The sequence below is a fragment of the Grampus griseus genome, assembly GCF_964374135.1.
Source record: "Grampus griseus genome assembly, chromosome: 10".
In the NCBI taxonomy this organism is placed as follows: domain Eukaryota; kingdom Metazoa; phylum Chordata; class Mammalia; order Artiodactyla; family Delphinidae; genus Grampus; species Grampus griseus.
This window is the reverse complement of record NC_139004.1, coordinates 36,445,771-36,456,991: the sequence shown is the minus strand read 5'-3', so window position 1 is coordinate 36,456,991 and position 11,221 is coordinate 36,445,771. Positions and strand designations below refer to the sequence as shown.

The 11,221-nt window shown below is 44.6% G+C and overlaps 1 protein-coding gene across 3 annotated transcripts in view; it reads left to right on the top strand.

Annotated features, from left to right (window-relative positions):
* The first annotated feature begins 499 nt into the window (after nt 1-499).
* CMTR1 (cap methyltransferase 1) overlaps nt 500-11,221 on the top strand; it is a 58,856-nt gene continuing 48,134 nt past the window's right edge. For all 3 annotated transcript variants that reach the window (XM_082663101.1, XM_082663102.1, XM_082663103.1), the window contains exons 1-2: nt 500-639; nt 2,614-2,751. In XM_082663101.1, coding sequence (XP_082519227.1) covers nt 2,619-2,751 — 133 coding nt within the window. In that variant the 5' untranslated portion in view covers nt 500-639; nt 2,614-2,618. The remainder of the gene's footprint in view (nt 640-2,613; nt 2,752-11,221) is intronic.

The window sequence follows — 11,221 nt, the reverse complement described above, 5'->3', positions numbered from 1 at the left end:
TCAACCAGTTTTCCGTTTACCTCTCTAAACTTGTTACTTTTTTTTTTTTTTTTTGGCCGCGCCGGGGACCTTGTGGGATCTTAGTTCCCTAACCAGGGATAGAACCCGTGTCCCAGTAATGGAAGCGTGGAGTCCTAACCACTGGACCGCCAGGGAATTCCCTCTCTAAACTTGTTCTTAATCTGTAAAATTAAGATAATAATGAGAATAAGAGAGATGAGTCGATGTGATGGCACCTGGCGTTTTTTGTTTTTGATATTTGTTTCTCGTACCCAAAGCCGGAAGATACCTGGTTACTTTTGCTTTTGTATCCTTTCCCCGTTGGGTCTTCTGCGCAGGCGCCCTGGGCTGCTCAGGGGCAGGGGGTGGGGCGGGCCAGAACTACAGCGGTCTGCCCCGGGGCCAGGGCCCGGGAGGGTGGAGGGAGCTGGATGCCCTGACGTCATCAAGCTGCGCGTCCCGCAGGGCGGGACCGGAGCGCGACTACGCGGCCAGCGGACCGGGGCGGGTTTGTGGGGAAGCGAAACTGGGGGAGGAGGAGGCGGCTCTGGCAGCGGCAGGGCCAGGCCTGGTGGCGGCGGCATCGGCGGCCTGATCCCCCCCTCTCCGCTCCTTGGCAGCTCGCCCTCTTCCCTCAGCGTGAGTGCCGACGCGCGGCCCGGGGGGAGCGAGCGGGCGGGCCCGCGGGCTCAGTATCTTCCCCTCGGCCCCCCACGGGCGGTCGTGACCCTCACCGCCCTTTCTCTCTCCCTTCCTCCTTTACACCCTTCTTCCCCGCGCCCCATCCCCAGTCCATCAGCTGCCGCTGCCAAACGTTTCTGCGCACACATTCACACACTCACGTTATCTACAAATGAAAAGACTGGCCCGGGGAGATGTGAGCTCATCTCTTCCCTCTATGAATAGGGGTGGTAGTGCGAAACCGAGGCCCAGGTAGAGAAGACTGGAGAGGGGATTTGAACCCCTTCCCTGGGGGAGCAGCAGGTAGAACCAGGCCTTCTGCCTTCCACTTAGAAGTCCTCTGCCAGGGCACATTCTTTTGGATGTGTAGGTCACTTGAGCTGGGCACTGGTTAGCTGTGCGGCCTTCCCCTCTCGGGCCTCAGTTTCTTTTAGTGGAAAAGGAGAGGGTTGAATGAGGTGATTTGGAAGGCCCAAATCTAAGGTGGTTTGGGGAGGAGCATCGGTATCTCCTGCCTTTCGGACGCTATTTCCTCTCCTTTGTTGGCACCTACCTCAACACAGTTCTTGAGTTTCCTGTGCTTCCAGTCTCCCCCGGAGTAGCTAGGAATCAGAGGGCCCTTTTTGCTTACGTTATGGGCCTTTGGGGTGAGGGGATATTTAACACGGTAGTTTAAAGTGAAATGTGGCTCAGCCTGGTGTTGCTTTCTGTTCAACGCCTCCTGTTCTTCCTACTTCCGCAGGATAGCCCCTGCCTGTGCCTATAAGAGGCTGCCTCCTTAGGAAGGATGAGATTATGTGTTGGGTAGGCTTCCTCATCCTTGAGCTGGAGAGAAGTGAAACGTGATTCATGTTTGAAATCACGAGGGGATCAGTGGTATCTTTGGATTTCATCACTCTCTTGCTGCTGTGACCCATACTGTAAGCCTGTTCTTGTGCACCTGCAACTCCCCTTTCCTAAGGAATTGCAGCCCAGCTGAGCACCCACCTGTTTGCTCCTATTTTTGAGTACTTTCTCTTTTCTGAGTCCTCTTATAAACAACGGTTGTGTGTAAACCACACTGTATTCACTTCTACTCTTAATTGTTCTTTAATTTGATCATTCCTTAAGATTTCAGGAATCTCATAACCACTTCATTCCATCTCATTTTTTCCCCTCATGCTTGCCTCTCATGCTTACCCATGGGCATGGATGATGGTGACATGGTGCCTTGCCTGTTTCCATTCTTTTTTGTGGAGGTGGGTTCTTGTTCTTAAACTTGTTTTTGTACCTGAGTCCTATGATATGGCTACCTCCGGTCCTGCTAACTTTCCCACTCTTCTGTTTTCTCAGTCCTAAGTCAACCACTGCGTCCATTCCTTACTCCGTTTAAAAACTTGCCCAATTCTCCCATGTTTTCAAACATCCTGAAGTAAACCAAAACCCAGCATTTGTATCATATTGTATAATCTCTTAATTGTCCTGGTGAAATAATAATGGTGATGTAGCAATCATTCTGGGATGATTTTTTCACCTTGGAAATATTTGTTGATATTCATCAGGTTTCATAATTAATTTCTAGTGTACATTGTTGTCACACATAGCCAGTGTTGCATCAAAAATATAGAATAACAAGTACGCAAGGTGTTTTTCCTCCTGTGGCTCGTGGAGTTGATCCATGACTTTTTGGTATCTGACACCAATGGCCCAGAGGCCGCGGGTCTGTGAGCACATTTTCCAGTAAAACTAACAGCTGTTATTGAAAACCAGAGCTTGGCTAGCATCCTTCCTGGACCTCATTCTGAGGAAGAAGCTATTCAAGTGCTGGCAGTGGAAGCTGTTTGGAGTTGACAACTTTCATGCATTAATGGTTCATTCCCATTCTTTGAAATTCCTGCTGTGATCCTAGTGTGTCTGACAAGGGCAGCTGACTATCTGGATTTGTGGTTGCAGCAACAATGAGGAGGAGAAATGATTCAGAATGCACTGCCCCTCTCAAGAAACAGAAGAAAAGAGTTGCAGAGCTTGCCCTGAACCTCAGCTCTACATCTGACGATGAACCTCCCTCCTCTGTCAATCATGCAGCAAAAGGTAAGCTTACCTATGTGGTCAGAGGCCACTGACCATCTGGTTATTTGAATCACTGATGCCTGAGTTGGGCAGAATACAGTTCAGTGCCTCTTGAGGAAGATTAGGCAAATTCTACAGAGGGATACTGGTTGCAGACTCTCTTCTCTTTTACCATTCTCCTCCTGGGAGTTGGGAACTTGTTTTAACTAAAAAATTGGAATTTTTACAGGTGTGCCTTAGTTCTGTTGTGGTCCTTCAGTAGGTGGCACTCTTTTGCTGCCTTAAACCAGGTGGAAGTAGCGGTGAGCATTGAGTGCCCTGTGCTTTCAGCTGTTAATGATCTTGGGGCTCTTTCACAGGGCTCGGCTCTTTGCTGCAGTGATCTGGCCTAATTCCTCTCAGGTTTTTGCATTCTGTTTCCTCAATTCCCTCAGCAGTTATGATCAGAAACACCCAAATGAATTGGAGCATCCCTGTGTTCGCTGTTTACTTTAAGCTCTAAGGATTTCACTGATCTGGTTGAAACTAGCATTTTGCTTTGCCTGCTTTTTAGGGTTACAGATGTTCACAGTTTCCACAGGTGCTTTCTATGAGAAATTGTGAAGCATCTCAGAGCTTGCCTGAAATACCAAACAATTAGAAGTAGTTCCATTTGCATTTATCTTTACTTGCCAGCTGTATTAATTTCCTAACAAAGTGCCACAAACTGGGTAGCTTAAAACAATAGAAATTTATTCTCCACACTTCTGGAGGCTAGAAGTCTAAAATCAATGTGCCAGCAGGGCCATGCTCCCTCCCAAGGCTCTAGGGAAGAATCCTTCCTTGCCTTTTCTAGTTTCTGGTGGTTGCTGGTGATCCTTGGTGTTCCTTGGCTTGTAGCAGCATAATTCCAGTCTCTGCCTCTGTGTGTGTCTGTGTTCAAATTTCCCTCTTCTTATGAGGATATCAGTCATTGGATGAGGGCCCACCCTAATCCAGTATGACTTCATCTTAATTTGATTACATCTGCAAAGACCCTATTTCCAAATGCCATGTTCCCAGGTGCTGGGTGGACATGAACTTTTGGGCACTATTTAACCCAGTACACCAGCAGTCTTGCATTTTGTATCCTCTGCTGGGTCACTGGTAGATTGGAATGAAATATGGTGACAGATTGATGACTGAAAGAGTGTGAAGAATCCTTTGAGGGTGATAGAAAATACAGTTTATTCTCAACTGGTTGGCTAATTGAAGGGCGGTTACTCATCAGCTGTACTGAGTAGCTGGTCCAGAAAGGAGAAGCTTGACAGGCCTTACATACAGCTAATGAAGCCTTTGGGGCGGCTGTGATCCTGGCTGGATCAAGAGACTCTCTTATAACCTTGTGTGTGGAGATACGTGTGCCTTTAAAGTTGTCACAGTGTATTCCAGGGTAGGTGAGAAAGGCTGTATGTAACTGAGGTTACTAAGTGGGAGGGCAAAAATATATTGGGCGTATAGGTTCTAGGGCCTGTTGAGGAAAGGGAGTTTTGCTATCACCTGGGATTTGAGCAACTTGATGAAGGTAGAGTCTCCTTGGGCAGGGCTCTGGGGTAGTGGGAGAAATGGCCTGCAAGAAAGGGAGAACGTGCCTGGGGGAATAAATGATACTTAGGTGGTGGAGGTATCTGGTTCTAATCGGATCTTGGGGGACAACTGCTCTCAAGAGAATGGCTCCCAGGTAGAGGAAGGTGTATAGTTAAGGATCTTTCAAGGGAACCAGTCTAATTTAAATTTCAAGCTTTTAAAAATGTGACTGTGAATTGAGATTATCCTCCTCCCTCCCACCCTCCCACGAACTCACTTTAATTGTACCAAATGTCTTTAACCTTTTCTAGAAGTAGCACCGTATGACTCAGTCAGAATTGACTGTTGCTGTTGTTTGTACAGAATGGAAATCTAGAGGTGGCCTGTACCTTGTATGTGTCTGGCAATAGGCCATTTGGTCCCTTTCATTTGCATAAAAATGAGGCAGGAGGCAGAGGCAAACAAACATTGTTAGATTTCCCTGGGTCAGCTAATTTTAGGAAGGGCAGCTCCACATTGACCAAAAAACTCTGAGGGCTAGAGTCTGGTGTCTTCATCAGCAAGACTGCCCCTCCCCCTGCAACCCCATGCCTGGTGTGGAATAAATGCTCAGTAAATATTTACTGAATAGAACCAATGGAAGGCAGCAGTAGTATCTTTTCCAAGAAGCTTAAAATGCTTTGCCTCATTCATTTTGCCTATGTCTCCTCCAGTCTGCAGAGGATCATTTCATTAAGTACTTCGCATTTATATCATCTCTGTTCTGTGTTGGCTTCTCTCAGGCATCCCCTGGACAGTGTGCCCTCTTAGTTAACTATCTCGCCAGAAACTACATATCCCCTGAGATCTATATGCAGCTTTCCTATTCAAGTCATTGTATTAAAGCAGGTGTGTTTCCTTTTGCTCCAACCCCTTCTACCCGGACATACTGTTGAACAGATGATTGAAAAATGCTCTTTAGGGAGTACAAATAGAAAAAAAAAAAAATAGTTGCTATTTCTGTCTGTCTGGGCCTTGTTTGTACTTTCTCTGCTAGATCAATGTGATGACTCATTAATAGAACTATTTAGTTTAATCGGTTTTTATTTTACATTATTGACAGGGTAGCTGCATTGCCAGTCAGAGTCTAACATCTGACCAGACTAAAGAAGAAAAGGGATGTTGTTGTCATGGCCACTGGGGCATCATATACTCTTTAGAGTATTTTAAGAGGAGTTTGAAGGCATTTTCAAGCCTAAATAAACTCTTGGAAATTTGCTATTAACATTTTGAAGCAAGGAGAGGCAGATGGAGGTCATTTTTTTCTTTTTGGTTGGTTGTCACAGAGAAACTGTGGTCTAGACCCCAAGACAATTTCCTTTTCTCTTCAGCTGTGCATCTAATGTGGGCTCCTGGCCCTCCCACAGCATGTTGCTTTGGAAGTGGCTGGGCTCCTTCACCGGCATCACACTGAAAGTGCCTTCCCCTCCGTCAGGTTTAATTCTTCGCTAAATAGGCCATTTTCCCTGAAACACCATGGTTTTCCTGTCAGCCCAGATTCATGACCTTAATCAAAAACTTCCTTTATTGGTGTCTGTTTAAATTGCTTTAACGAGTTACCATTTGTCTGGCATGAAGGAGAAATGAGTCTTTAACCAGGAATGAGTGTATTCCACAGCAGTTGTTAGGCAGGATGTGGTGTTTATTAAAGTCCATAATTTATTCTTCTGCATCTGTGTGCTGCTCACCTTGGCCAGTAGTGGTTAGAGCTGTCCCTCCTTGTGTGTTGTCACTGTCATTTTTAATCTTGGCATGTTTGACCTACTGTTCTGTTACGGAAAATTTTGTCAGTAGCTGGGAAATCTCTGATTCTTCTATAAAGTGAACCTGTTTTCTTTAAACTGACTTAAGAGTAATGATTTCTATCAGGTAGAGGAGAAATCTTAAATGAAAGCTCTAAATGATGTCTTGGGCTCTCTGGTAGGTTTTAGAAGGGGAGCTCCTGGGGAGGTAAATGGGAATGCCACCCAATTTTGGCAAGTTCTTAATGAAACTCATGATTTTAATAGTCTGACCTTATTACTCCTGTTAATTTATATCCTCATCACAAGATTGTCTGCTCAATGTTTGCTAAATTCTTATCAGTCTCGGGAGGCTGAACTTCCTCTTTAGTTCCTGCTGCAGCCAAGACAGTTGTCTTCTTTTCATCTGAAAAGAGTGGCCCCAAAGGCCCAGGGGTGAAAATGAGTAGTGGCTGTGGCAGTCTGTGGACTCAGGACTAATCTAGGGAACTTTGTCTTAAATCATGTCAGGCTGAGAATTGGCTTTAAATAGCACATGAAATAAAAGAGAGAAGTAAGGCTTATCTGCTTATCCAGCACACTTTTTGGTCTCACAAAGAAAAGCCTAGTAGGGTGATATTTTAGCTCTTATCAACCTCATTCTCAGAACCTGGACAGGACAGCTATCTGTACATTAGGTAACACCTAAGGAAGAGGAATGGAGTGGAAAGATCTTTGTGCCAGAGTCTGGTGCTGGAATATTGCACCAGAGCCACCAAGGATTTGCCCAATGAGCCTTGCACCCAGATTTGGTTCTTCCTGTCATTTTGGTCCAAAAATGGCATGAGGACAAAGAAAACAAAAGATCTCTCTCTGAGATCTGAGAGTGGCAGGAACCCTGCATGCCCAGGAATGATATTCATACCATTGATGGGTGCCCAGTGATGGATCCTTAAGCAAACCTAACAGCCTGGCAACCCCCTAGAGCTGGACCAAGGGCACACTCTCCTTTGAGAAGGACATCAGGTTTTCCTGACCTTTATATAGATAGACCTGTGAATCTCCAGATAGCTGGTGAAAGAAATAACAGCTGATTTAACATTGTAGTTTCTAGGTTAGTCTCTGGATTCCTGGGCTGCCCAGGGAAACTTTAGGGCAGTGCTCAGGGAGCTGCCCCCATTCCTGCACTAATTGGTACAGGTTGGAGGCATGGAAGCAACTGAGTGAAGAGACTCTGCACCTTTGGAAGCACAGTTCTTTAACATATGGGAGCTCTGTTGCAGAGCACATTTCTCCTTCACGTGGGCAATGAGAGATGAGAGGCCCAGGCTTAGTTTTAAGCTACTCAGAAGGTCTTTCCCCTCATATCTGCTGTCCTCTGAAGATTTCTCTGGAAAGGAACCAAATTCTGCACAAGGCTTAGAATGATACTTTATTTCTTTATAGCTTTTTTTTAAACCCTAATTTTCAAACTAATATATTCTTATTTATCACACAGAAAATGCAGAAAAGGCAAAACAAAATAAATATCACCTCACTTCTCAGTTTCCATGGTTACTCATTGTTAATGTTCTGGGTCTTTCTTTCTGAGTGGCACTCTCTGGCACTGTGACGTGTGCTGCATTGGTCCATGTAAGCAAGTCAGCTCCTTATTGAGGGAATTGAACAGCCACCTTTTTAAGAGGACGAAGGCAGATTTGGTGCCTCTCATTCAGGGGTATTCTCAACCAGAATTCCTCCTTAGGAGCCAGAATTTTGGTTTTAAGTTTATTCTAATTTTTTCACACATGTTCACCTGCCTTTCTTTTGCAAAATGTTATACCCTTAAAAATGCATATTTATTTTAACTATTGGGTTTTTAAGTTCTCTGGGGGTAAGATTGTTACTTTTGGATAGTATTCCATTGTATATAGCATGGACCGTTTATAAAACAGAGCATGGACCGTTTATAAAACAGGTCCTGAACCAAAGTTGTTGTCTGATCTGTTAAACAATATCAGATGTCCTTTTTCAGCCTACTGGGGTGCAGGGTGCTAAGTGATAGTCCAAGGGGGAGTCAGTTCTCTGCTAGGATATAGGTATTCCATCCTCATGCTTAAACTTTTTGTTGTTTTTGTTGTTGAACCTTAAAAAAACTTTTTTTTTAAAGACTTCTTTTTTTTTTTTAGAGCAGTTTTTAAGGTTCACAGCAAAATTGAAAGTACAAAGATATCTCCTACACACCCTGCCCTTATATGCACAGCCTCTCCCAGTAGCACCATCTCTTACCAGAGTGCTACATTTGTTACATTGATGAACCTGTGCTGACACAACATTATCAACCAGAGTTCATAGTTTATATGATGGTTCACTCTTGATGTTGTACACTCCATGGGTTTGGGCAAATATATAATGACATGTACCCTTCCTTATTTATTTATTTATTTTTTTGCGGTATGCGGGCCTCTCACTGTTGTGGCCTCTCCCGTTGCGGAGCACAGGCTCTGGATGCGCAGGCTCAGTGGCCATGGCTCATGGGCCTAGCCGCTCCGCAGCATGTGGGATCTTCCAGACCGGGGCACGAACCCATGTCCCCTGCATCGGCAGGCGGATTCTCAACCACTGCGCCACCAGGGAAGCCCCCCTTCCTTATATTTTTGAGGGCTGAATGTCTTCCACTGCATGTATGAGGTGTTGTAAGAGGAAATATCCTGAGGTACACTTAGTAGGTGCTTAGCAAAGATGACAACTGGGTGACAGTTCTTTAAATTCACTACAGTGAGCAGTTAATTTCTGTTAAATGCAAAGCCTTAGTCCAAGTGTTGGAGATAGAATGTTGGTTGTGGCAGAGTCCTTGCTCTCTAGGAGTGACCCTGTCCAGTGGGGTGGCATGTGACAACTAGCTCGCAGGAAGTGTGATGAGTGCTGTGCTGATGGTATGAATACTGGTGCTACTGGAGTACCGTGGAAGGGAGAGTCAGGCCTGGGGTGCTGGGGAAGACTTCGCTCTTCTCTGAATGTCAACCCTTAGTTTGTGTTCTCACTGGGAAATGGGTGGATCAGTGCAGACAGTCTTTAGAATTAGGATGTAATCCTCAAGTTATGAATACCTGTATAATGCCCCTTTTGGGTATATATAAATAATTTTTTTACATGGCTGCCCTTTGTGCCTTTCCGCAAATACCTCCCACAAGCAGCCAAACTTTGAGTCAACATCTCTTCTCAGGGACTTCCTTTCTTCCTTAAAGGAATTGTGCTACATTGCTAAGTTAGTTTTTTTTTTTCACATTTATTTAAAATTTTAATTAAGATAATTAATATCTTTTAATTAAGATAATATATTCACATGGTTCATAAATCAAAAATATAAAATGATAGCCAATATAAACTCTAGTGATATAAAAATGTAAATCAAGTTTCACTTCTTCCACTTTCACTCGTTCCAGGTAATCATTTTGGTATTCTTTTTCCATGCCTCAACCCCACATGTGTGGATAATCACTTTTATTGGTCTTGTATATCTTTCCTTCCAAAAGCTCTTTTTGCAGTTACCAGAAATAAAAATTTATATTTTTATTGTCCCTCTTTAGTACACAAGAGTTAGGATGCCATGTTCATGAATATGGTCTAGGTCTTCTATCATTCAGTTGACAATGTGTCTCGGTGATCTCACGATTTCAATACAGAGGGAGGTTCCCAAGTTTTCTTGGTTTTTGGCATTCTTAGTGCTGCCTTAACTTTTTTCACCATGCCCTAAAAATACCAAAAGAAATACCTAACAGTTTAGTTTATTAAGTAGTTAGGTCTAAATAACAAGCATTTATATCCTAACAACTGATAGATGTTTGTAAGAATAATATTCATAAATTAAAGAATTAAAAAAAATTTATTCTTAAATAAGCACAATTACTTATTAATGAGATTTGTATACTGTTGAGCACTATACAACTTCTCAAACCTTGGGATCAGATTGGATACTACCACACTTATTTCCTGTTCTGCATTCCTCCTGGCTTGCAGTTTAATACCATTTTCAATGGGAATATGCAGAAATTGTTTACCAGATTTTTTTTTTGCCACGCAGAGTGGCATGCAGGATCTTAGTTCCCCGACTAGGGATCGAACCCTCGCCCCCTGCAGTGGAAGTGTGGAATCTTAATCATTGAACAGCCAGGGAAGTCCACTGTTTACCAGATTTTTGAGATACAATCTATTTCCAAATTTGGGAGAGTTTTCCTTAAGAAACTACCTGAATAAAATTATATTGGGTTGAAATATCTTTTTTTTTTTTTGCGGTACGCGGGCCTCTCACTGTTGTGGCCTCTCCTGTTGCGGAGCACAGGCTCCAGACGTGCAGGCTCAGCGGCCATGGCTCACGGGCCTAGCCGCTCCGCGGCATGTGGGATCTTCCCGGACCGGGGCACGAACCTGTGTCCCCTGCATCGGCAGGCAGACTCTCAACCACTGCGCCACCAGGGAAGCCTGAAATACCATTTTTTTTGGCCATGCCGTGTGGCTTGCTGGATCTTAGTTCCCCAACCAGGGATCTAACCTGGGCTCCAGCGGTGGAAGCACCGACTCCTAACCACTGGGCTGCCAGAGAATTCCCTGAAATATCTTTAAAAAGAAAATAATAATTAATTAATTTTTGGCTGCATTGGGTCTTCATTGCTGTGCATGGGCTTTCTCTAGTTGTGGCGAGCAGGGGCTACTCTTAGTTGCAGTGCGCGGGCTTCTCATTGCGGTGGCTTCTCTTGTTGTGGAGCACAGGCTCTAGGAGTGTGGGCTTCAGTAGCTGTGGTATGTGGGCTCAGTAGTTGTGGCTCGTGGGCTCTAGAGCACAGGCTCAGTAGTTGTGACACACAGGCTTAGTTGCTCCGTGGCATGTGGGATCTTCCTGGACTACGGCTAGAACCCATGTCCCCTGCATTGGCAGGCGGATTCTTAACCACTGCGCCAGCAGGCAAGTCCTGAAATATCTTTTAAGTTAAGAGATTCACGTATCTATAAAAGATGGGGAAAGACCCAGTTACAGTGACTATCTAGACTGTGGATTATCCCACTTTTGACCAGGAGACAGGTAACCCACCACTTCCGGCAGCTGCTAAGGTGGGTCTTATTTGGAATCCTTTGGCAACAAGGTTGCTGACAATGAAGATAGTGGCTTGGCTCACTCAGGCCGGCAGCTCCCTCCTGGAGCCTTTAAG